The 24,224-nt window shown below is 41.2% G+C and overlaps 1 protein-coding gene and 1 long non-coding RNA gene across 4 annotated transcripts; one reads left to right on the top strand and one right to left on the bottom strand.

Annotated features, from left to right (window-relative positions):
• Positions 1-556: 556 nt before the first annotated feature.
• LOC111834672 (protein mono-ADP-ribosyltransferase PARP14-like) lies at positions 557-24,224 on the bottom strand. 3 transcript variants are annotated; one of them, XM_072702454.1, is made up of 13 exons: positions 23,617-24,224; positions 23,236-23,348; positions 23,124-23,148; positions 20,275-22,568; positions 18,533-18,677; positions 17,839-17,988; positions 16,610-16,672; positions 15,769-15,945; positions 12,048-12,254; positions 11,174-11,788; positions 10,851-10,990; positions 2,496-2,670; positions 557-1,660 (listed from the first exon to the last, which is right to left on the bottom strand). In XM_072702454.1, exons 1-13 carry the CDS (start codon positions 23,792-23,794, stop codon positions 1,374-1,376), a joined length of 4,569 nt encoding a protein of 1,522 aa, XP_072558555.1. In that variant the 5' UTR covers positions 23,795-24,224; the 3' UTR covers positions 557-1,373. The 3 variants fall into 3 exon arrangements, with proteins under 3 accessions (XP_072558555.1, XP_072558556.1, XP_072558557.1); XM_072702455.1 differs by having other exon boundaries at positions 18,563-18,677; positions 23,617-24,223; XM_072702456.1 differs by lacking the exon at positions 15,769-15,945.
• On the top strand, positions 12,544-13,818 carry LOC111838672 (uncharacterized). The gene is made up of 2 exons (XR_002836924.2): positions 12,544-12,716; positions 13,628-13,818. It is a non-coding gene; the product is annotated as an uncharacterized lncRNA (long non-coding RNA).

Genomic DNA, 24,224 nt, shown 5'->3' with positions numbered 1-24,224 from the left:
TCACTGGTAGTGGTTTTCAAAAATCCCAAACTTGCAGTTTTTAAATTTATGCAAATATCCTGCAAAAAGCTCAACAAGTTGCATCGCAAATTTTGAGGAAAAAAAAACGCAAATCAAGTGTTTTTGGGCGCAACAATCACAAATAAACTCTTTGAAATTCCGTAAAGACCGGGAAACACAAATTCCCTGCTGTATGCTATGCTAAACTGAGATTTCTGTCGCACATATGGCCGGCTGCTGCATTGCCCGACAGTGCTCAAGACCCCTAGGGTGTCCAGCCAGATCTCCTGGCAAAAAAGGTCTTTAAAGGAGCCTTCTGGATGTTCGATGCCGTGTGACATTGTGACCACTGAGGAGGAGGAGTGACAGTTTTCAGGAGGGTGATTCAAACGTTATCAGAAGCACACATACTCAGAGTCTTTAGCTGCCGAACTGGTTTCCAGCATCAGGCCAGTGGGTTGTTCCTTCCATTAGAACACAAAAATATGATTGTGTACAATCTTAAGTGAACAACATAAAAATAGGCATAAGGAAATAAGGACAATCATTACATAACTACTTCATTTACAGTTTATTTAAATTTAAAGAAATGTACATAATGTAATCTCAATACAATATCTGTTATTGTATTCTGTTCTATGTTGATATGGTCTACCTGCACTTATAATGGTAATCCCCAAATAGAAAGGATCATCTGCCAGATTTTTACATTATTATCAAATTACACTTGCAAACCTTGACTACGAATATTGATTACATCATTATTCCATGTGCCTTGTGATTGGACAGGGTCCTGCCATCACCAGCTACTGGTGCAAAGAACTGCAGGCCTCCTGATCACTTGTTTTTATTCTGTTATTGCCAATTATCAGCCAAATAAATGAAATAGCAACACAGGTAAAGATTCCCGTGATACATGCCAGCTGTAGAATTCAACTTTTTGCATATTATAATGTTTTTATTTGAATTGACAATGAAAATGCTGTTCATTAAAACAATTTAAGAAAATCTTTCTAAAAACCTGTAATTTAAAAATAATGAGAATATGAGACTGTATTGTCAAAATTCCTTCAGTATTTGTGTGCCGTATTTTTCTTTCCGTAGTGTCAACTCAGCCCACAGCTTAATTAAAAGTAGGACCTGGGAACAGTGATTGTTGTGCAATTTTTTTATGACACAAAACAAGTCAACAAGAAAAAAGCATCTTTGCTTGGTCGATCAACATAAACGACCAAACTCTGAAATTAGCTGAAAAGTGAATCTTCTGAAAGGAAACCAAGGCAGTTTGAGAATTTGATAAATGTAAAAGTAATGTAGGAACCCTAACAATCCCATCTGAAGTATGTTTATCTATAAACAAGAAAGGACTTTCTTTAGTGGAAGGTAATCAGGTATTCAGGGTAAGCCTGCACATCATGAAATGTGACAAATATTTGTGGGCTGCTGACATGGTCCACAACGCTGTCATATAAATCAGAAACATTCCCTGAAGCTTTGACTGGGGGGGCAACCAGACCCGCCGACCCCCGAGTGAAGTCCCCCACCAGCACTCTGGCCCAGTACATGTTCTTGTGCCCCTGGGCATCAGGCTTGGAGTAGGTGTGGCTGGCTGAGTACTTGGGATCCACTGCAAAGTAAGTCCCATTGCCTATCACTGCAGCTGCAGAAAAAACAAATTGGTCATCAAAATGAATCAATGATCTGACAAGTATCAGGTACTGTGTAACTTTAAACAAAGTATACACATAGACCATGCTATTCGTAATGAGGGATGTTGTTTATAACGCACAATATTTCTGTTTGTTTATACCAAAAAGTATTGAATTATATTGAAATATTAAAACATCTGACAATCAGGGAAAAAAAATCAAACTAGGATAAGAACTGCTCCAAACATGGAACACAGGTAGCTATGGAATGGTCTGAGGAGCAAGAACACAACATTAACCAAAGACCATGATCATTCCCGTTAACGGATCTCAACCCAAAATTTATACTTATCAGAGATTCCAGAGCAGGAGGTCCCAAAAATTTTTTTTAATCTAAGTAACTGTACGAAATAATAGCACCATATCCTTGAACCACAAAAACAGACACTAGTAGAACCTGTGCCAAAACCCAAGGTGTCACGGTACGGGATGAAGGCGAGCAGGGAAGCAGGGAAACGGAGCCAGGGAGTCGGGTAAAGCGGGGATTTATTGGGCAGGACAGGACTGGGGAAGCAGGACGGCAAACAAAGGGTAACACTACAATGACTAATCTGGGGAAGACTGACTCAGACGAGGACTAAATACACATGACAAGCTAGACTTAACAGGACACAGGCAATCACAATTAGGGCTGAACACGAGGTAACGAGGTGGGCGTGGCACACATCGGGAACGGACGGAGCGGGGCGTGACACAAGGTACTTTATTTTAATATTTATTTTGTTCCTTACCACTTGTTGCTATAAGAAGACATTTACAAATAAGAACAAAAGGTGATTCACTTACCATTTTTGCCAGCATAACTGCGATTGAAACCCTGGCTATTGATCTGGGAGATGGTAGTTGCACATGTCCCATGGAAAAGCCGTCTCTCATTATTGCTGTGTTTGTTCTTCTTGTCTACAGCAGCCTTCCTGATCTCGTAAGATTTCCAGAGTGAATTATTCTGGATCCTTACAATCTGTAGAAATATAAAACAATTTCATGCTAATGAGGGATTGGTGCCTGTTTCTATATATCCCACCTCCCTAGGCTCAGACTACCATCTACACCTTATCTTGTTAACGACATACATACAGCACTTCCATGCATGTCCGATAATGCAGCTATAGGTGTAGTGATAGGATATGACATTATATACAGGGTTTGAAATTAACACCCGCCAACCTATGGGAGGTATTTTCTGCAAAAAATAAAATGAAAATGAAAATGATAAAAAGAAAATACAATCTCCACTTTGCCATTTAGTTTCCATAGTCTGTGCGCAAAAATCCTGCAAAAATGAAAAAGAAATCAAAATAACACCATTTGCATTTTCATTTTCCACTCAGGCACGAGTAATTTGTGCAAAAATTAAGTATAAAATTAAAAGAACACTTTGTCTTTTCATTATCTCTTTTGCATTTTCATTTTCAATATACTCGCGGTATTTTAGTGTCATAATTAAAATGAAATCGCTAATCGGTAAAAGAAAGAGCAATATCGACTTTGCATTTGCTTTATCTTCACAGCATGCACATTAACTGCTAAAATGAAAATGAAAATGAAATCTTTTCATCATATTTACTTTTCTGAGGCTTATCGGTACATCTATGACAATATTAAAAAGAAAACTCAAAATGGATAAACCGAAATCAAAGTGCCCGTTTGGATTTTCATTTTCAGCACAAACAGCACTGAGGCTGTAAAAATGAAAAGACAAACACAAATGAGTTACAGCGCCATCTACTGCACTTTGACTTTTCGTTTTCCATTTAGCATTTTCGTTTCCTACTTTTCATTTTCGTTTTCAAGTTCACATCATGCAAATATATGCTAATAAGGCGGGTGGGTCGATGGGCGTGTCTACGACTACAAACCAGTAAGGGTTCAGTCCCAAAAAGGCAGCTGGCAGGAGAAAGTGACGTCACAGGCACCCGTCAAGGCAGGTAGCGGCAGCTGCCACTAAGGAGCTTGGCAGCTGCCAGTTCTTAGTGGCAGCTGCCAGTTCTTAGTGGCAGCTGCCAGTTCTTAGTGGCAGCTGCCAGTTCTGTCCGTCGCTAGTGGCGCTTAACAGTGGCAGGTCCCGTTCGAATACAGTGCCTGCCGGGGTACAGAGACAGCCACCGCCACTCGTGGAAGTAAACCCGAGATGCTGTGCACGGCTACGATAAACTGGAATACGGAAATAAATTGAGGACTTGTTTAATCTTTGTATGACTACGAATTATATTATTGTTGCTGACTCTACATCTCTTTAAGATAGTATTTGAGAAAGCAATGATTGTACTGTCGCTAGTGGCGCTAAACAGTGACAGGAGCCGTTCGGGAACAGTGCCTGCCGGTAGTGGCAGGTCTAGTGGCAGCTCTAGTGGCAGGTGCCGTTCAGATACAGTAGAGAGGTACCTACCCGCCACTCCTGGAAGTAGCTTAAACCAGAGATTCTGTACATCGGCTAAATGATCAAAAGCAATGATTGTGCTGTCGCTAGTGGCGCTAAACAGTGACAGGAGCCGTTCGGGAACAGTGCCTGCCGGTAGTGGCAGGTCTAGTGGCAGGTGCCGTTCAGATACAGCAGAGAGGCACCTACCCGCCACTCCTGGAAGTAGCTTAAACCAGAGATTCTGTACATCGGCTAAATGATCAACTGCAATAGTTCGGTAAAGTTGGGACGATATTGGCAGATTCGAACTTCGCGGCTCAATAAATCTTAAACAAAACGTTCTTACAACACAATATACGGGTCTATTTAACAGTGGTAAGGTAGACAATGAGCTACAACTGGATTTTCGTCCAAACAATATGTATTTACAGAAATACGGATAACATTGCTCCCTATGAGCAGTCCGCTGTCTGAGGAGAGCTTAGGTACCGTCTACAAAGTGCAAATCGACAAAGATTACAAAGATTAAACAAGTCCTCAATTTATTTCCGTATTCCAGTTTATCGTAGCCGTGCACAGCATCTCGGGTTTACTTCCACGAGCGGCGGTGGCTGTCTCTGTACCCCGGCAGGCACTGTATTCGAACGGGACCTGCCACTGTTAAGCGCCACTAGCGACGGACAGAACTGGCAGCTGCCACTAAGAACTGGCAGCTGCCACTAAGAACTGGCAGCTGCCACTAAGAACTGGCAGCTGCCAAGCTCCTTAGTGGCAGCTGCCGCTACCTGCCTTGACGGGTGCCTGTGACGTCACTTTCTCCTGCCAGCTGCCTTTTTGGGACTGAACCCTTACTGGTTTGTAGTCGTAGACACGCCCATCGACCCACCCGCCTTATTAGCATATATTTGCATGATGTGAACTTGAAAACGAAAATGAAAAGTAGGAAACGAAAATGCTAAATGGAAAACGAAAAGTCAAAGTGCAGTAGATGGCGCTGTAACTCATTTGTGTTTGTCTTTTCATTTTTACAGCCTCAGTGCTGTTTGTGCTGAAAATGAAAATCCAAACGGGCACTTTGATTTCGGTTTATCCATTTTGAGTTTTCTTTTTAATATTGTCATAGATGTACCGATAAGCCTCAGAAAAGTAAATATGATGAAAAGATTTCATTTTCATTTTCATTTTAGCAGTTAATGTGCATGCTGTGAAGATAAAGCAAATGCAAAGTCGATATTGCTCTTTCTTTTACCGATTAGCGATTTCATTTTAATTATGACACTAAAATACCGCGAGTATATTGAAAATGAAAATGCAAAAGAGATAATGAAAAGACAAAGTGTTCTTTTAATTTTATACTTAATTTTTGCACAAATTACTCGTGCCTGAGTGGAAAATGAAAATGCAAATGGTGTTATTTTGATTTCTTTTTCATTTTTGCAGGATTTTTGCGCACAGACTATGGAAACTAAATGGCAAAGTGGAGATTGTATTTTCTTTTTATCATTTTCATTTTCATTTCATTTTTTGCAGAAAATACCTCCCATACCAACCCGCCAAATGCGGGTTAAAAATCATTTTGGCGGGTATTGATAAAAACTTACCAGCCAGTTTGGCCGGTGATGCATGAACCAATCATGCAAATCATGTCAGAGATGCTCTGGGTCGTTTGTCCCCTCCGTCCTACATTTCACATGAACACTACACTACGGGTGACCAGTGTTGCCAACTATTTTCAATGGAAAGTAGCTAAAGTCTGCTCGAAAAGTCGCCAAATGTCACTAGACGACGTCATGCGTATATTTGCATATTGATGACGTAATTACGTCGTATTTGCATTCTGCGTGTTTTCCCTAATCCTTCCTCACGTGTCCAATATAAAACTATCAATTACGTTACATATTTTCTGTCAGACAACATTTATATTATACGTATATATGTTTTTTTATGTGTATATAAGTTTAATAAGTTTAATGAAGTTTATCGTTGTGTATGAGTAAGTAGAATCACGTACAGTCAATCAGATGTAGCTCAGTAAACGATCTGACGAGTTCAGAAACTGGAATGAACTTAAGCTCTGTAACAGTGAGTAATATAAGTGCATCAGAAGAAAAAATAAATAAATAACAAAAAATAAGAAGAAACGGTCAAATTAAATAGTTTTATTTCAAGCAAAGGAGAAGCAGGTAAGTGATTGGTCCGTGGCAACACCATTTGCACATGCGCAGCTCATTCACATCTATGTCAGCTGCCGTGCGGTCACGGGAATATGCTGCTCCTTTCAGCCGGAGCTAGCGCTCACTGATCAGAGCAGACACAGGGAGATGAGTAACTGTATCGGGAAAGCAAGACCTCGCGCTTACAGGACAGTACTGGCGACATTTGGAAAGTTGCTAAGGTTTGTCCAAAAGTCGCTAGATTTGTCGCTAGGCGCTTTTTTGAAAAAAAAGGGGGTCTGAAAAGTCGCTAAATCTGGTGATTTATTGGAGTTATTGGGTTGTCCCTGGGAGGCGGGTTATTGGAGCCCAGCTTCCGGGGTGGCGTAGTCGGCTTATGTTGGAAGGGAAGAAGCATAGCAACTCCTTTCTCCTTACCGCTCTGTCACAATTTGATCTGCGAACGGACTAAATTCAACAAACGCTGCCAAGAACCTGGGGCGTTGGTGAAACATTTATAACAGCACTTCATAAACTAGCTGAATATTGCTGTTATGTGCCTCTTCAAGAGGAAATGATAAGGGACAGACTGGTAGTGGGCATATGGGATCACACATTGTCAGAGAGGCTGCAATTATAGACCCAGAGCTGACTCTCAGCAAGGCAATCGCCAAAATAAGACAGAGTGAAGAAATTAAAAAGCAGCAGCGTGTACTGAGACAAGCTGACAAAGATATGGTGACTGCAAATATGGAAGCAGTGAAGCTAGACCAAAATTTCCACAAAGATAACATGACAAAGCCAAAGCTTGACCAGCATATTAAAGTGAATGTCAGAAATGTCACAAAAGGGGCACTTTGCAGCATTCTGCAAAACAAAGAAAAGATTGAATGAAATAAATACCACAATTACTGCGCCTGAAGAGGTTGGGACACTGTTCTTGGGGGAAGCGACTTTAGCTAATTCAGCAACTGTGTGAGAAACAACAGTGAATGGTGAACAGGTCTTACTCAAGCTGGATACAAGAGCTGCTGTGACTGCAAGCATGGTGCCCTCTGCCACACCACAAGGATCTTGCATGGACCAAGTAACACAATTCAGGTGAATGGACAGTTTAATGCCAAACTGGGCTACAGGAACAGAACAGTGCAACAGGCCATATATGTGATACCAGGATTAGTTTCACCATTGCTGGGTTTGCCAGCCATACAAGAACTGGGCATCCTCAGTACAGTGGACACAATAGGAACATCCATTCCAAATTACAGGGAACTGTATGCTAAAGTTATCAGTGGCTTAGGAAAATAGTATAAAATTAAGTTAAAGGACCCAGCTACTCCTTTTGCCCTGGCTGTGCCACGCCAATTGCCCTTGCCTTTAATGAAAAAGGTACAAGAAGAACTTAAGTGGATGCAAGATTTAGGAGTTATTGGGCCCATGGAAGGAGTAACTGAGTGGTGTTCTGGTATGGTTGTAGTACCAAAACCCGATGGTAAAATTAGGATGTGTGTCGATTTAACTTGCTTGAATGAGAATGTGTGCAGGGAGAGACACATTCTTCCGGCACTTGACAAAACACTGGCAAAACTATCCGGAGCAACATTTTTTTCCAAACTGGATCCACTGTGGGTTTTTGGCAGATCTCTTTACATAGGGATTCAGCCCCACTCACAACCTTCATCACTCCCTTTGGTAGGTACTGCTTCCATCGTCTTCCCTTTGGGATCTCGTCAGCTCCTGAACATTTTCAGAAGAAGCTGACCCAGATGCTGGATGGCCTTGAAGGAACGATCTGTCATGCTGACGACATCCTGGTCTTTGGCACTACACAGGAGGAACACAATGACCGTCTTCACAGGGTTTTACAGAGACTTGAGCAGTGGGGCCTGACGCTGAATGACTAACGTCAGTTTGCAGTGACCGAGGTCAAATCTCTTGGCCACATTATTGGTGCTCCAGGCATATGGCCTGACCCATACAAAATAAAGGCGGTTTCTGACATGCCTGTCCTTAAAGATGTGGCTGATGTTGAGATTTCTTGGCATGGTCAACTATGCAAGGAAATTCTCCCCTAACATTGCAGAGTTGACAGGGCCACTCAAAGACCTCTTAAAAGCGGAGAACTACTGGACCTAGGGCAGTATACAACAGCAAGCTTTTGAATGAGTGAAATAGGAACTCAGCTCTTCGGCAGTCCTTGCACAATATTGCCCAGACAGAGAAACAAGGGAATCAGTCCTCTGACTGTGGAAGACTTAACCCTTCAGAGCGAGGTGAGCGCATTTGTTCGGCAGCTCATACAACAACTGCAAGCAACTGATGAAAAGTAAGCTCAGGTTCGGAGAGCTCAAAAAGAGGATATGAATTGCAGACAGTTGTCCACTTTGATTGATACTGGGTGGGACAGACTGAATTCCACCCAACATTTAAAACCATTCTGGCAGCACCGGCATGACCTGCTAACTGTGGATGGCCTTCTCATGAAGGGACGGATAATTGTTATTCCAGAAAGCATGCAAGATGAAATTCTTGAGAAACTACTTCAAGGTCATCAGGGAATTGTGAAGTGCTTGGCCAGGGCCCGAGAGACAGTGTGGTGGCCAGGACTGTCCAAAAAGATTAAGGACAAGGTAGGAGAGCCTCTGCTAACCGCATCCTTACCCTCGCGCCCATGGCAGCGTGTAGCAGCACACTTGTTCCAGTGGAATAAGGGTCAGTATTTAGTGGTAGTTGGTTACTACTCTTGCTACAGTGAAGTTGCCACACTCACCAGTACATCCACTACTGCAGTGATACGGAGCCTGAAAGCAATCTTTGGTTGGCATAAGGGTTGGGGTCATTCCGGAATTAATCAATTCCAGTCCAAATCAGGAAATGGAACTGGAGTTGGGATTGGAAAAAAAACTATGGAGAACAGAATTGGAATTGAATTCGAATTTCAGGGAGATTTAAATTCCAATCCAGTTCCATTTTCTGATTTGGATTGGAATTGACGAATGCATTCCAGAATGGCCCCAACCCTGGTTGGCATGGTGTCCCGGAAACATTTGTATCTGATAACGGACCACAGTTTTCGGCAGAGGAGTTTGGAGACTTGGCACGGGACAGGGCTGGACTGGCCATCTGGCATACCGGGCAATGCCCGGTGGGCCGACATACATTTTTAGGCCGGCCTGGGGCTGTCATAATTAACCCAAAAAAGTATATTATAAATAATTTTTATCAACCGCTACGTCCCATTGATTTTCTTGAAGGACATTGGGTTAATCCAATGAAATCTCTCAGCCCTCTTCAGCCCGCCCCTCCCTCCCCTTTTTGCCTACACTTAAGCTTGCACACAGTCAGTGTTAACAATAACATAAAAATAATGTTTTGGGATGTGCTTAATATTAATAATAATAGTGAATTAAAATAGAAAGCGCAAAATAAGAAAAAAGTTAAAAGAGTTCGGATTAATACAATTTTAAAATGATAAATTATTAGAGACACAACTGAAAACAAAACAAGCTGTGTGGTACAATGCACAGCACCAAGCTAAGGAGAGACCATCCCTCCAGCCAGGACAGAGAGTCTGGATAAAGAACAGTCCACATCCAGGCAGTGTCGCAAGTTACGCTAGAACCCCAAGATTTTACGAGGTAGAGACACCAACAGGACGGCTCAGACGGTACCGCTCTCATCTGAGCGTCATCCCTTCAGTGTCAGGAGGATTGTCATGTCACAGACATTCTAGGACTGGGTGTAGGATTAAAGCACCTTCCAGACTGGATTTGTAGCTTGTTGTGTGTATAAGAGGGGCAGAATAAGCATACCACAACAGAGGGGCTGGGCAGTCTACCCCACCTCACAGGTTTTTCACCTTTGGTGTGAGGGGGGAAAAAAAGTTAAGAATGTTCATTTTATATTTAAATTTATTCTGGTGTAATCACTGGAAAAAAAACGGGGGGTATATAGAGTAGTGGATTTGGATTTTGAAATTTGTTTTTGGGCAAAGTTCATGTTAAGTAGAATGTTAATTGTTACAGAGAAATATAGTAAACCATGGAAGAGTTACTTTGTTAAAGGGAATTACCTAACCTGAATGGGGGAGGTGTAGTGATAGGATATGACGTTATATAATATAAGGTGGGGGCATGCGGTCTCCCGTGTACCTCCTTTTATAATACAACACAATAGGGACTTTAAGAAAAGCAGTATAAAAATATGCTCAGTCATTATGATTTCCAGTATTAACCTTGTGTTTGGTCTGAAAATCTAGTCCAGTAAAATCATCCCATTCGACATCTATAATATCCATCTCTGGCTCACAGACCTGGAAACCAAGCTGCTGTTTCAAGCCATGATCTCTCGATTTCATAGCATCTTACCTGCACTGTTTTACTGTAACTTCTGGTTCAATTTGAACAAAGTACATGTAATAAACCATAAGCACAATAAATTTAATATTTACGGAATCAGTTATGTCAATGACCAATATTTGTTATTGATTGACTTTTGATAAGCCTATCTACAATATTAATAAACATAAATGTATAACTGAAATAATTATGATTAAAACTGGAATATCTAGTAAGATACCAAAGAACCAACAATGACTATCAGCTGCTCAGTGTGACCTGGTAGTACCTTAATAATCTGGTAGTTTAGGCCAGTCTTCCTAAATTCGGCCTCTACTTGTTGGTATTCTGTAGAGCTGGTTCCCAGGGGCACTTCAAGCAATTCAGAACCCTTCATGTCATCCCAATCACCTGGAAGACCTTCTGCAGCTGATGAAGTAAAAAAGAAATGTAAAATGTAAATTGCATAGTTTGTATCTCTTGTCTTTAGAGAAGTTCTGCACAGGCTCCTTAGTCAATGTTCAGCTGGACTTGCATTCGTCTAGAGCAACAAAATTACTTTGACCACTATTAAATGTACAATTACACACAATCTATACTAAAACAAATTACCTTTCTTTTCTTTTCTTTTGAGCTTGACAATTTGTCTTCCACTGAAAGCTTCCTTAGAAGTTAAATCAGCCATATGTTCCAAATTATTGATGTTTATTTCAACTTTAGCACAACGGTTATCAAAGGCCTGTTCAAGGATAAGGTTGGTGAAGGGGTCAAAAGGAATGAATGTTCCGGAAGCGTCATGCTGCCACTCCACCATGGCACCCACAAGGACCGCTTCACATTTGCGTCTGTCCAAACTCTCCACCTTGCGCATCATTTCCTTAATACTATCATTGGCTGTCAAAACATCTCTGGAGAGGCCCTCTAGTTGGATGACGGAGTCAGCACCTCGCTTCTCTAGATGAATGCTCACTGTCAACTTCTTCTGCAGGTCCAGAAGCTTCCGACAGTCCTCCTGAGTGAATAAGCCGATACAACTGTCCTTGATGGTATGTTCCATTTGTTCTTTCATGATGAGGTCCTGGACATACTTCTTGGCCTTGGACACCTCCTCGTGGCTCTCTCCGCAAAAATGAAATATGGCTGGAGTGAACTCTTCTCCTACTATGGTGAAATCTTCTTCGACATCAGGTGGAACACTGGTACCTCCAAACACACTAGTAATTGTGTCTGTTTGATAACAAATGGAAAGTTATGATCAGAGAAATAATAAATACAGTACAAATGGAAATGTACAAATGATAAGACTTTTACAACATTTTCAAATAATAGAAGTGTGTTTAATAAACTAATCATTCAGCATTAGAAAATAATTTTCTGTCAGCTGCTAAAGGCACACAAGGAACATGGAAGAACATTTTGCATTTAAAAGTACATTTTAGTGAGTCTAAGTGATAAGACACTAAATATGTCTGTGATCCTCTGATACCTTTTATTCTTGAGAATATACTCTTCTCCTCTGGCTGAACTGTGCCTTCTTTTGTCTTCAGGCTCCTGTGAAAGTCGGCCATCATCCCTGCTTGGAAAACTACGATCTTCACACTCTTCAGAGACTGTCCCTTCTTCATCTTCTCAAAGTCTACCACGGCATTTATCATGGCATCTGCCACCAGAGATGGGCTTACTCCTCCAGCACCTGGGAGATGTACAAAATGGATATCACTACTTTATAGAGTGAGCTGTTCACTCTTCTCTGACACCTGCTCATTGCCAAATGTATCGCTTTCTTTGACAATATAGTGGTACCTCAGTTCTCGAACTCATTAGAACTCGAATTTCTTAAAAGTCGAACCAACCAGTTCAAAATAAAAATTACCTAGAGCTCGATCTGAATCTCAGAAGTCAAACCGTGAACGCCGACCTAAGATAACTTGTACGCGCGGGAAAATGAGTCACGCCGTCTCTCAGAGGAAACAAAGGGTAAAGCTTCAGTCTCAGCCTCGCATTCGCTGTGGTAGCATCCTGCATCCTGTACGCCGATTTACAGACAGGCACGTCTGCGGGCAGCCCAGTGATATTGTTGCTGTGGAACACGTGACCCATGCTGCCTTGTACAGGACCTCAGCCAGAAGTTTTGGACGAGTTCTGAGAGAAAACGGTAAGGCTTAAATTCTGATATTTCAAAGACCCATTTATTTAACTGGTTTGCTATGAAATGTTGCTTTAAAAGAACGCGAATTACGCCGTGGGGAACTGGCGTAATGATATTGAGCCTTCAATCAACCGTAGCTTACAGGTAACGTTTAGTATCATTGATTCTGACAGTTAGATTTGTGCGCTTGTTGGTGGGCTCACACGTTTTTTAATCGTTAAAAATCAATCATTTTGTTAATTTTAATTATTACCATGTCAGCACGATGTTATCAGTTCTGTTTAATTTTTTTGTGTTGGAGAGTTTCACTCTGTGCGTGTGGGGCGGAGCAGGCAGCTCTCAAAGACTGCGGCGTCCTCTGAGACACAGCTGCTAAGAACAATGCATGGCGGAGAAATCTGTTCTGTTTGTTCGAAAGCGTGGTTACCATTCACTTGAGCTGATGCTGACAATGGTCCTTCTGTGCAACTTGTTTGCATTTGAAGAGCTCAGATTCGAACAATTTGTCAGACGTCTAGATAAAAAGTGCACGACTTTGCGCAGTTAGTCTCTTCATTCGTCTATCCTTTACACGGGCTTATCTGTCGACAGCGTCACAATCAATAGGGGCTTACGTTGTCTTTGCATACAAGGCTGTGTAATACGACAAAGTTATTTTATTTTCGCTAGATTCTAATTGTGAATTTGGCTTGTAAGCTGTCTGTCTGCTAACAACATAAACAACATGTTAGTGAAAGGTTTCGGGCCTTGTACACTACTCATACCATGATGCACTTAGTTACTAGTGTTTTTTTTTTTATTTCAAAATGTATTAGAGTAATTATTTTAATGTGCATGGAATACTGGAATTGTAGAATGAATTGAAGATGAAGGCACTATATAAAAAAGCTAACCTTGCATTTTTTCTTCTGTTTTAGTAATTGCTGTCTCAAGGCTGAACAAAAATCTAATCCTGTATGGCAGCATTTCACCAAGCCAACACTATATTGTGCACTGAAAGAGATTCTGATGCTATTTTTATTGTTTATAAGTTTGTTTACAAGTTGTATTGTGTTTACGTTTATTTTTAAATTTACAAGTCAGTATTCAATAAATGCAAAGTTGAGAATTTTTGTGTATCATTTGTTATTAGTGTGATATTTTACCATGCAGATAGAGGGGAAAATGTCCAATTATCGGCCAAAAAGCATATATCGGCCATCAGCTGACCCTCACTCCTAAATATCGGCATCGGCTATTGAAAAACCCTTCTGACAGGATTGTATCTCCTGGATGAGGTAGGAATGGTGTGTGCATGTTCATGTGTGTGTAAGTGAATGAGTGAGAGAATGAGTGTGTGTGTAAGCCTTTAAAGGAGCATGTGGCGGTTGGATAATTCAGTGTCAAAGTTTTATTGGCTGTTGGGGGAGGGGGGCTGGGTAATTTTTATATAATATATATTATAATTATGTGATATTCATATTAATCTAAATCTGCAAAATAATATTACTAAAGCCTTGAAATAGATCTAGTTGAGTACACCCCATGCTCCCCTTTACTCACCCCTGCATGCTGCAGGTATCACTGCGACAAAGTGTGACGGCTGCTGTCAGCCTGCTGCAAGTTGCCAAATTTAAATATTGTGTCAAACTAAGCTAACAGTTTATCTGCATGCAAACAGCTTCTATTTTAACTTGTATAGCTTTACTGTAGCCTTGCTGCTGTGGAAGACAAACGGCAGTGGATGGGAGCAGCTGAAAACATCGCTTTTCTTCACCTTTCAGCTTGTTGAAAAGCTGTGGCCTGTACTACGAAGCGGGGTTACTGGCTTATCGGGGTAACTTGTTGGATTTAAGGTAGTCTGGGCAAAATGTAAGTGAGCGAATATGAAGTCCATTTAAACTGTGGTACCTTAAATCCGACAAGTTACCCTGATAAACCAGTAACCCCGCTTCGTAGTGCAGGCCACTGGTTTGATTAACTCTTGCCAGCTCTTTACCAGTAAAGGCTTAGTAGCGATTACAAGCATTGTTGTTGTTTTCCTTCACTCCACCTGAGTTCACCATCTCTGTAACGGAACCGTCTCTTTGCTCTTTGCTGTTAGTGTGTAGACAGGCTTCAGCTCCATGTTAATTAAACTATGACAGCATTATTTTCACTGCTGTTGTGCTATCAGTGTTTTTGTTAAGGAAAAATAGGGGCTGCTTGGGCTGAATCTTGTTATACTTTTTTATTCACACATATGCCCATAAATACGTTTCTATTGCAGGTCTTTGTTTAGCCGTAAATGTGAGTGAAACGCTCACGCTTACCTTGTATCGGTTCCGCTCTGTGGAATGGATGCATAGACTGGGTGCTTTCTGTTGATGTTGAATTATTGACATTGTGCTATTGCGGTAAGTTAATTCTTTTTTACAATGGACACACTACAGTATTTTCGCTTTTCTTCTGTTTGAAATGGTCCCAAACTTTAGACATTTTTTTGTCTTTTTCTCTGACTCTTCCTCTAACGGACCAACAAATCAAACCTGCTACACGTAATGCAGCGTAAGCCCACTGTGCGACAGTAATAATCCTCCGAGTGAAACACGCTGATCACTAAGCGGTACACAGTCGTGCGGATTACACAAAGCATCGAAGCAAAGAATTTGCATCGAGGATTTTTTGTAATCGAATTATTCGAGTTACTCGAATTGTTGCAGCCCTAAACCAGACATTCAAATATTGAACTGCGCACCTACATGCAAGACGGATTGTAGTCAGATGCCCAAATACTGAACCTGAGTTGCCCGTCGTGCAGACATACAGATGTGGTCCTGGGCCGACCGATGCAATACAGACATTATCTACACGTCTGTCAGACATCTCATGTTTGCTGGAAAAGTCTACTCACCCGCAAGCTACACAGAACCTAATCTACACCTATGGATACTGCTAGAAACAGGCAATCTGTACTACTAGCTGGGAAAACATGACAGAATATACATTTCTAAAGTGTGAGAATCATGCCAAGAATACAGAAAGGAAAAATCATAAGATTACGCAAACTGGTTATTCACCAGTAACTTTGCTTACATACCAGTGCTGATGGCTGGAAAAGAGACTGAACCAAACTGCTTCTCTTCACACACTTGAAGCACCTTGTAGACCACCACCTTGATTTTATTGGGGTCAGTCTGCCCAACAATGTGAATTATGTTTTTACAGGACAGCTGTCCCGCCTGGGTGAGTAAATAACCCTTGTGTGGCTGGGAACCTGAAAGTGAATTTATTAATAAAAAAAATAAAAAAACAACAACTTAAGTGTACAGTAGGAACCACTGTGGTAAGCATGGCCTAGTATTTAACTGGGGGGAGCAGAGTCTCCCCCATCAGGATTACAGGACATTGAAATGACTGGATCAACACAACATTGGTTTGAAAAGTTTGAAAATGGAAGGATAAAATAAAAAAAAAAAGCAAAAAAATAAAATAAAAACCAGACTCGGATATCTGTATTAAAGACCAATTCTGGTGCCACCACGGGTATCTGATCGGGTTTACAGGGTGGGAGAAAGGGAAGGACGAGTGAATCAACACAAAACACAGACCTAAATTTACTTCCCAAAATGGCTGCGTTCTCCTGTTCACACAAGACATTCCAATCTGAGGAATAATGGTCTACATTAACACTGATTTTTTTTGTTGGCATTTTGGTTACAAATTTTGTTCCATTACGAAGCAAAGATGCAGGCAGAAAATGAGACTATTGGTTCTGGACAAAAGCTACTTAATTTTAAACAATTAAAGAAGCAGCACTTTAATCATTTGCATCATATGCTAATTTTGTCCTTAAGCTCCCCATTGTGAGGTTTCTTTTGTGCACTGTGGGGGATCTATGTGACAGAAATGTTGTGTGAAGCACAGACTGCAAGACTTACCCAACCTTTTACATTCATCCTCCACAGCAAAGCCAGCTGCCATCAGAATTGCTCTGGAAACACCTGCAGTAACCATGGAGACAAGGAATGTGGACTAGCTTGGTGATAAAGATGCAAAGCAACGGCATTTCTAGCCGATATGTAGGTGGAAGCTTAATGCGTCTATGATTAACTGATATGGTCCTGGACCGACCAACGCAATATATTCATGATCTAGACGTCTGGCAGAGGTTTCACTAAAAAATATAAGAACATAAGAACTATACAAACGAGAGGAGGCCATTCGGCCCATCGAGCTCACTTGGGGAGAACTTAACTAATAACTCAGAGTTGTTAAAATCTTATCTAGTTCTGATTTAAAGGAACCCAAGGATTCAGCTTGCACTATGTTATCAGGAAGACTATTCCATACTCTGACTACACGCTGTGTAAAGAAGTGCTTCCTTAAATCCAGTTTGAAATGTTCTCCCGCTAATTTCCACCTATGGCCACGAGTTCTTGTATTTTAACTAATGCTGAAGTAACTATTTGGTTGAACAGCATCCAAACCTGTTAGAATCTTATAGACCTGGATCAGTCTCCTTTGCTTGAGGCTGAACAGATTTAGCTCAACTAACCTTTCCTCGTTTGACATTCCTCTAAGACCAGGAATCATTCTTGTGGCCTCTACGCTGCACCTTTTCTAAGGCCACAATATCCTTTTTAAGATATGGTGACCAAACCTGCACACAATATTATAGGTGAGGTCTCACCAAGGAATTGTATAATCTTAGCATTACCTCCCTTGACTTAAACTCCACACACCTGGAGATATACCCCAACATCCTATTGGCCTTTTTTATTGCTTCCCCTCACTGGCGAGAATGAGACATGGAAGCATCAACATACACACCAAGGTCTTTCTCATAATCAGCTACCTTTCAGTAGGTCCCATAAAATACCTATACTTTATATTTCTGCTCCCTACATGGAGTACCTTACATTTTTCTATGTTAAATTTCATCTGGTAGGTGTCAGCCCAGTCACTAATTAAATCAAGATCCCGCTGTAGCTGCTGAGCCGCTAGTTCAGTATCTGCTACACCACCCACCTTGGTGTCATCTGCAAATTTCACCAGTTTACTGTATATATTGGTGTCTATATCATTTATGTAAAATGCAAATGAATTGCATTTTACAGGAAACCAGAAGAGGTTTTCCCAAAATGAATATATATCATGCAACAATCACCTGTTTTGAGAGTGAATGATTCATTAGAGGAGTTGACAATGGCGTCCGTGTTCTGCTTGGTGATGTCTCCAGAGGACACCTCCAACATCAGGCTTCCTACACGCATCATATACACACCCAGGGATGGTGTAGAGATTTGGCTAAAGAATCCTAGATGGAAGAAGAAAGACCATGAAGGTGGACATGATTCTGCAGGTATAAAAATTAAATGAGTAACTACTGGGTTGGTGAAACTGCTCAAATATTTATTTGAATTACAATTTAGCGAAACACTTCAAATGACCAAGATTAAATGCAGCTTCCATTTGAGTAGTATCCCCTGCACCTTCTCTCATGGCGTGACTATATGGAGTTTAATGAAGACTCAGGCCTGGTGTTAAAGGGCCTTGGACCCCCCATGAACAGCGCAGTAGAAATGAACATAATGTAAATTTGCATAGTTTTCATCCACAAAACACTGCGAATTTGGTTTAGACTCTGGTGTTAACAGTGCTTTATAAATTAAAAATTGATTGATTCAAACTTTGTTAATTGAAAAATCCTTAACTCAGAGTAAACTGTTATATCAGAGAGACTTCTCGTGGCATGGAAAATGAGAACCATGTGAGTTTTCCTTTTGTATCAATTTGTCTTAAGTGACTTTTGTGCATATCACAGTGACAGAAGTTGCCCCCCCAAAAGTGAAATGCCCCACCACAAGTGCTGATCTCTGATGACTTCCTACCAGAGGAGCTCTGTTGCAAAGGACCAGAGGGACCAGTAGCCTGTGGAAGTTCATCATGCTGCCTGTACTGCCCCCTATGGGTCAGTTTATAGTCTGGAAACTGTCTTCTGAAACACTGGAATGGAAAAATGGATAAATGCATAAATACAATGATACCCATTTAAGTTAACTCAAAATAGTAATTGTTTTACAAAGAGCTTTGAAAGCAAAGCTCTTCTTTATTTGTTTCCAAGCAGCATAATAATTTTCATTGGCTGAGGACATCTTCAGGCTTCTGTACAATTAAATATGTCAGAATCCAACAACCCCAGAGAAAGCTATGACTGCATAATGAAACAATTCAGTTTTGTTATTTTTAAAAAGATTCCTGCTGAGTTACTGAAAGTTGGCCTTTGGTATCCAGGGGGATCGGTTCCAGGAACTCCGGCAGATACCAAGATCCACGGACGATCAAGCCCCTTATATAAAGTGGCGTAGTATTTGCATATGACCTAATCTTCCTGTGTATTTTAAATCATCCCTAGATTACTTATTACCTAATACAACACAAACAACAAGCCCGCTGCAGACCTTCATTAGAGGAATTGACAACCACATCAGCTTGATACTTGTATAGGTCAGCTTTGGCAACTGTGATAATCAATCCATTGGGCATCTGTACCTTACAGTAAGCTGACACACTGCCTACTTCCTCCGGTATCACGTCCTCCTGTAACACCACCACGCAGTTAGTATCCCTATACAGTGGAACCTCGGATTACGAGTAACGCGGTTTATGAGTGTTCCACAAGACGAGCAAAGATTTTTAATAAATTTTGACTTGGAAACCGAGCAAGTCCTGGTTTACGAGCGCCAATTATCATCAAAAATCATATGGCACACATGTGCTCCTTGTTTTTCTTGTTTTTACGTGCGCTCGGCTTCAAAACAGGAAGTGCATGCGTGCGCATCTTGTTTTGACGTCGAGCGCACGTCATCACAACTGAATCAATGGTTATTCACTTTCTCACGCTGCGGAATTTTGGGTAATCGTCTCCCATGCTCGGTCTCAGTCAGCATGCCTCACTCGTATAGTCAAAATTTAGTAGAAAAGCACCACCTGAATAAGGGTGTAGCAGTGCGAGCGATGAATCTGTAACAATGCAATGTCCACATTCTTGCGAAATCGAAAAGGAGGCAAAAGAGGCTGTCATTGGATGGGTTCCTTGTTAAAGTCGCACAAACAGAAAAAGATTCCAGTAAGCCAACAGATGGTAATAATTCCGTTAATTATAGTGAAAGTCGTCCTACAAAATAACCCTCCTCTTCTCCTCTCTCGTCTCCCTCACACCATCCACAATTCTTTTCAAAGGTAAAGCGCAGGTTAATTTGTTTTATGTATTTTTACTTTATATTTTGTATTAATTTTTATATGAATATTTTTGAGTTGTGGAACGGATCATATGAGTTTCCATTATTTCTAATGGGAAAATTCGCTTTGATATACGAGTGCTTTGGATTACAAGCATGTTTCCGGAACGAATTATGCTTGTAAACCAAGGTACCACTGTATGTACCATGTGTCTCTAACAGACTGCCAAGGGGCAATGTAAGTTTGCACTATGTAACTTCACATATGGGCTACAAAGTGGAGGCGGGTCATAGACAATGAGACTGTGATCCATCTTGATTCATTTATAACTTTTGAATAAAACACCATTCCTGGTACTCACTGCTGCATCTTGGATGTTTCCTCTTCTAAACCAGATTCTAAGACCTTCTCCAGTGTGCATCCTCTCCAGCACTTCACCCCTCGTAGCCTTTCTGAATGGCTGGACATTGAATCCCAGAGCAGACCTTGTCCTGCTAGTGTCTTCCAAGAAAACTGGCTTGCTTGGGCGTAACATCAGCTGTTCTTGCTGCTCAGCAAAAACTGTCTTCACAGCCTCAGTCATGGCTTGCGCAGTCTTTTCATCATGGTTCACTAGGTGAATCTCATTCAGAGAGCTACTCCCTGGGATGTGGTCCACACAGTGCTCATGGACCACTGCTGCAATGGTCTCTGCGCAGAGATCCAGTGGGAATCCAAAAATACCAGAGCTGATAGCTGGGATGGCTACAGAGCGGCACCCCTTTGCCACGACCAGATTCAGAGCCTGCCTGACAACACGCCTGAGAAGCCGCACAGCGGTGCTTCTGTCCCAGTCAGAGAACCTGGGCCCAACTGCATGGATAACATACTGACAGGGAAGTTGGCCCGCTTCTGTGATGATGGCATCGCCAGGTTTAAGATCTCCATTCCTGCTTCTGTAGCGATCACAGACATCCTGTAACTGTGACCCGGCAGCCTGAAGGAGGGCCAACGCCAGACCCCCAATATGCTGCAGACCTTCATTTGAGGCATTGACAACCACATCAGCTTGATACTTGCATAGGTCAGCTTTGGCAACTGTGATAATCAATCCATTGGGCATCTGTACCTTACAGTAAGTTGACACACTGCCTACTTCCTCCATTTCCTCCGGTATCACGTCCTCCTGCAACACCACCATGCAGTTAGTATCCTTCAGAATCATGGCATTGAACACATCTTGTTTCTCCAGAAAATATTTCTTTGCTCCAGGTTTGACAATCTTCAGGAAATCTACATGAAGAGTGTTTACTATTTTTTGAAAGAAGCTCTTCACTTCCTGGACAGAGTACTGTGTTCCATTCAGTTGTATACGGGGTCTCTTTGACTCAAAAAAGACCTCAGCATCTTTAGAGGTTAGAAAAGTCTTAAAAGTCTGTATTTTCCTCTCTTGAATGAATTTTATGACTGCAGTAGATTGGACTTGGACAACCTCTTGCACGCGTGTATATCTGTTGATAAAATCAGACAGGCTTTCACAGACTTCTTTCACATCTTTACAAAATCCAGACACTGTGATTCTATCTTGGGCTGTAAGCTTTATGGTCACTGTGTTCTTCTTAGATGAGCTGTAAGTGTCCTTTAACTTTTTGTGTAATATCTGCCACTCAGTTCTGCTCAAGATAGCCTGGTCCTTAATGGCAATATTCTGAAATGTCAGAGCATCCCGCAGTCGTCGCTGAGCGTCAGCCAGAGTCTTGTCAGAATTTCCAGTCAGCACCACATTGGAACCATCAATCCCGTAAACAGCAGCGATGCCGCAAGAGGTAAAGAGGTGAGACGACATCTCTTCACTGTTGACAGCACTGAGAAAACTCAAAATATCAGGTTCAATCTCCACCTGCTTCTGTTTTATTTTCAGTCGATGTTCTAAAATCCAACTTTTCAAGGGAAGCACTTCAAAAAGTAAACCAGACAGAATCAGTTTCTTGACATCAGATTTGTATGCATAAGTCATCTCTGGGTAATGACTGGCTTCCTGCTGGAGGCCATCTTGCTGCAGTATGTAGAACATGCCTGGGGGCACCTGCAGCTCATCAGAGACTATTTGAGTCGCTCTCTCTATTTGATTGGTGACTTTGTGCACGATTCCCTCAACCACTTGCTTCAGCCGATCAACATCTTGAACTAAGCCTGCAACTGTCAGAACCCCTTTGGTCTGATCATGCAGTAGGATGACGTCTTGTTTTGCTAACGAGGAAATTTCCTTTTCAGCCACCGTCCACACAGGGTTATTCACAACACATTCAATGGTCTTGTACTTGGTCATTATGTTCTGGAATGCGTCTGTCGCATTCTTTTTCCAGCTGTCTATGTGCTTGACTGACAAACACTTCTGTTTTAGCAAAGTAGGCAAAGGAGTGAGTTTGACATCAGAAGTATCCAGGTGCACTTCACAGAAGTATTTACTCATTTCTTTGCTGATGGTTCTAATTTCATTTTTCTTTTGCAGAAATTTCCACACAGCAGGATGAATACTTTCAGTAAAAGGATCAGGCAACTTCCATCTTGGTCTGTCTTTTCCATATAGGGCTGTTCCTATAGATGTATAGAAGGGATAAACATTTACAGGGACTTGATAAATGTGATGCTTCCTTCCTTGTATGGTTTCTGTGACTAAAAGAAAAAATAGTATTTAATAAAAAAATAACTGCTTATTTTCTATAGGACAAGCTGAGTCATTAGTTTGGCTTGCTCTTCACTTTGCCAGATAGCTAACAATTTTGAGGTGTGTTTTGTGACATTCCCTTGCTTATGAATGAGGGACTACCAGTTAGTCATGAACCTGCTGGAATGACATGCATTTAAAATAAATGAAGGCCGTTGTGACTGAGATCACCAATCCCTGCACCAGCAAAGACGCCCAGAACATGGTCAGGACATGAACTCCTCTTGTTCTTGCCCTTTCTGCATCTAATGGCAGTTAATCTAAAATAATTCTGATTCTTAATGTCTCAATAGGATTGATATATAATCTTGCTAATTAACAAGTGTGTAAAGAAGTTTAAAGTTTAATTATGGTTTCAAGCTGGTGTACTCAAACCTTTGATTGGTATTCTTTATCATTTTATTAGGGGTCCAAACACCAAGTGTGCTGAATCCCTATTTTTTCACTTTCTTTCTTTTTGTATGCATGAACTCCATACAGCACTCACACAACCCATTACTGACCTGATAACTTACTGGTCTCTCCTTCCTAGAAAAAGAAAAAAAGATGACAACATATACAACTAGCTGCATTTGTATTATTACATTCTTCCACATAATTATTACAGATTGTTACCGTCTGAGGCGGCTCTGCTTGCGTAGAGCTCACCGAAGAATTAACGCGTAGTTTCACTTCCTTGTTTTCTATCGTAGTTTCATGGTCTCCTTTCTCTAGCACTTTCCTCCTAACTAAAGACACAGACGGCACTACTTGACTTAACGAAGAATAACAGCCACGCAAATATATACGAAATAAGAATTTGTCATTTAAATGATCAGTTTACAATTAGTGTAGAGAATGATTTATGCGCAGTTCGATTATTTACTATTTAAGTTTTAGTATTAACAATACACCCTGTATGACATTTCCAGACATACGTTTCAAATACCATGTACATCATTTTGTATTATTCTACGATTTATACAAAATGAAAGCTCAGCTGATCGGTTTACTTACCCTCATCAGATTTGAAACGGACGATAAATCTTCCGGTAACCTCGTTGTATTCAACCACACAGTCTCCTCCGTTAGATTTTTTCTTACTTTGAAAGTATATTTGAAGCTTGGTCTTCACTTTTTGATTTGGGCAACCCCACTCGCCTTCAACTTCAACTGGATACAGAAAATCCTCCATCGTTGAATAATGACTTGCAGTGTGTTCCTAAACTTCACGCTAAGTTTCACTTTCGATTCCGAGTTGTTTTGTAATTAGGTCGCGTAACCGATAAAGGCTCGGGATGAGCAGAGGTGTGGCCAATGGGCTTATGTTTTTGGTATTACCCAGATTTAGCTAAACGTGATAAATAGACAGACACAAACAATAGTACATGTGATCCAGCCATAATAACCAGTCTCTTAAATAGGTTTCTAGGATTGCCACACTGCCCCTACTGCATGGGCCTACAATATACGCCTGTACTGATCTTCTTCCACAACTGCCCTGCAATAACAGGCTGTATGATACTGGGAGACACCCAATTGTCCTTACATGCCATTTGTTTTCCACAGAGCAGTTTTACAATCATGGTAACAATTCCAAGAGCTGCGCTAAAGTGATAGGCATT

The sequence above is a fragment of the Paramormyrops kingsleyae genome, chromosome 18 (assembly GCF_048594095.1).
Source record: "Paramormyrops kingsleyae isolate MSU_618 chromosome 18, PKINGS_0.4, whole genome shotgun sequence".
NCBI lineage: Eukaryota > Metazoa > Chordata > Actinopteri > Osteoglossiformes > Mormyridae > Paramormyrops > Paramormyrops kingsleyae.
Note: the sequence above shows the minus strand (reverse complement) of the source record. Positions and strands in the feature narration are given on the sequence as shown.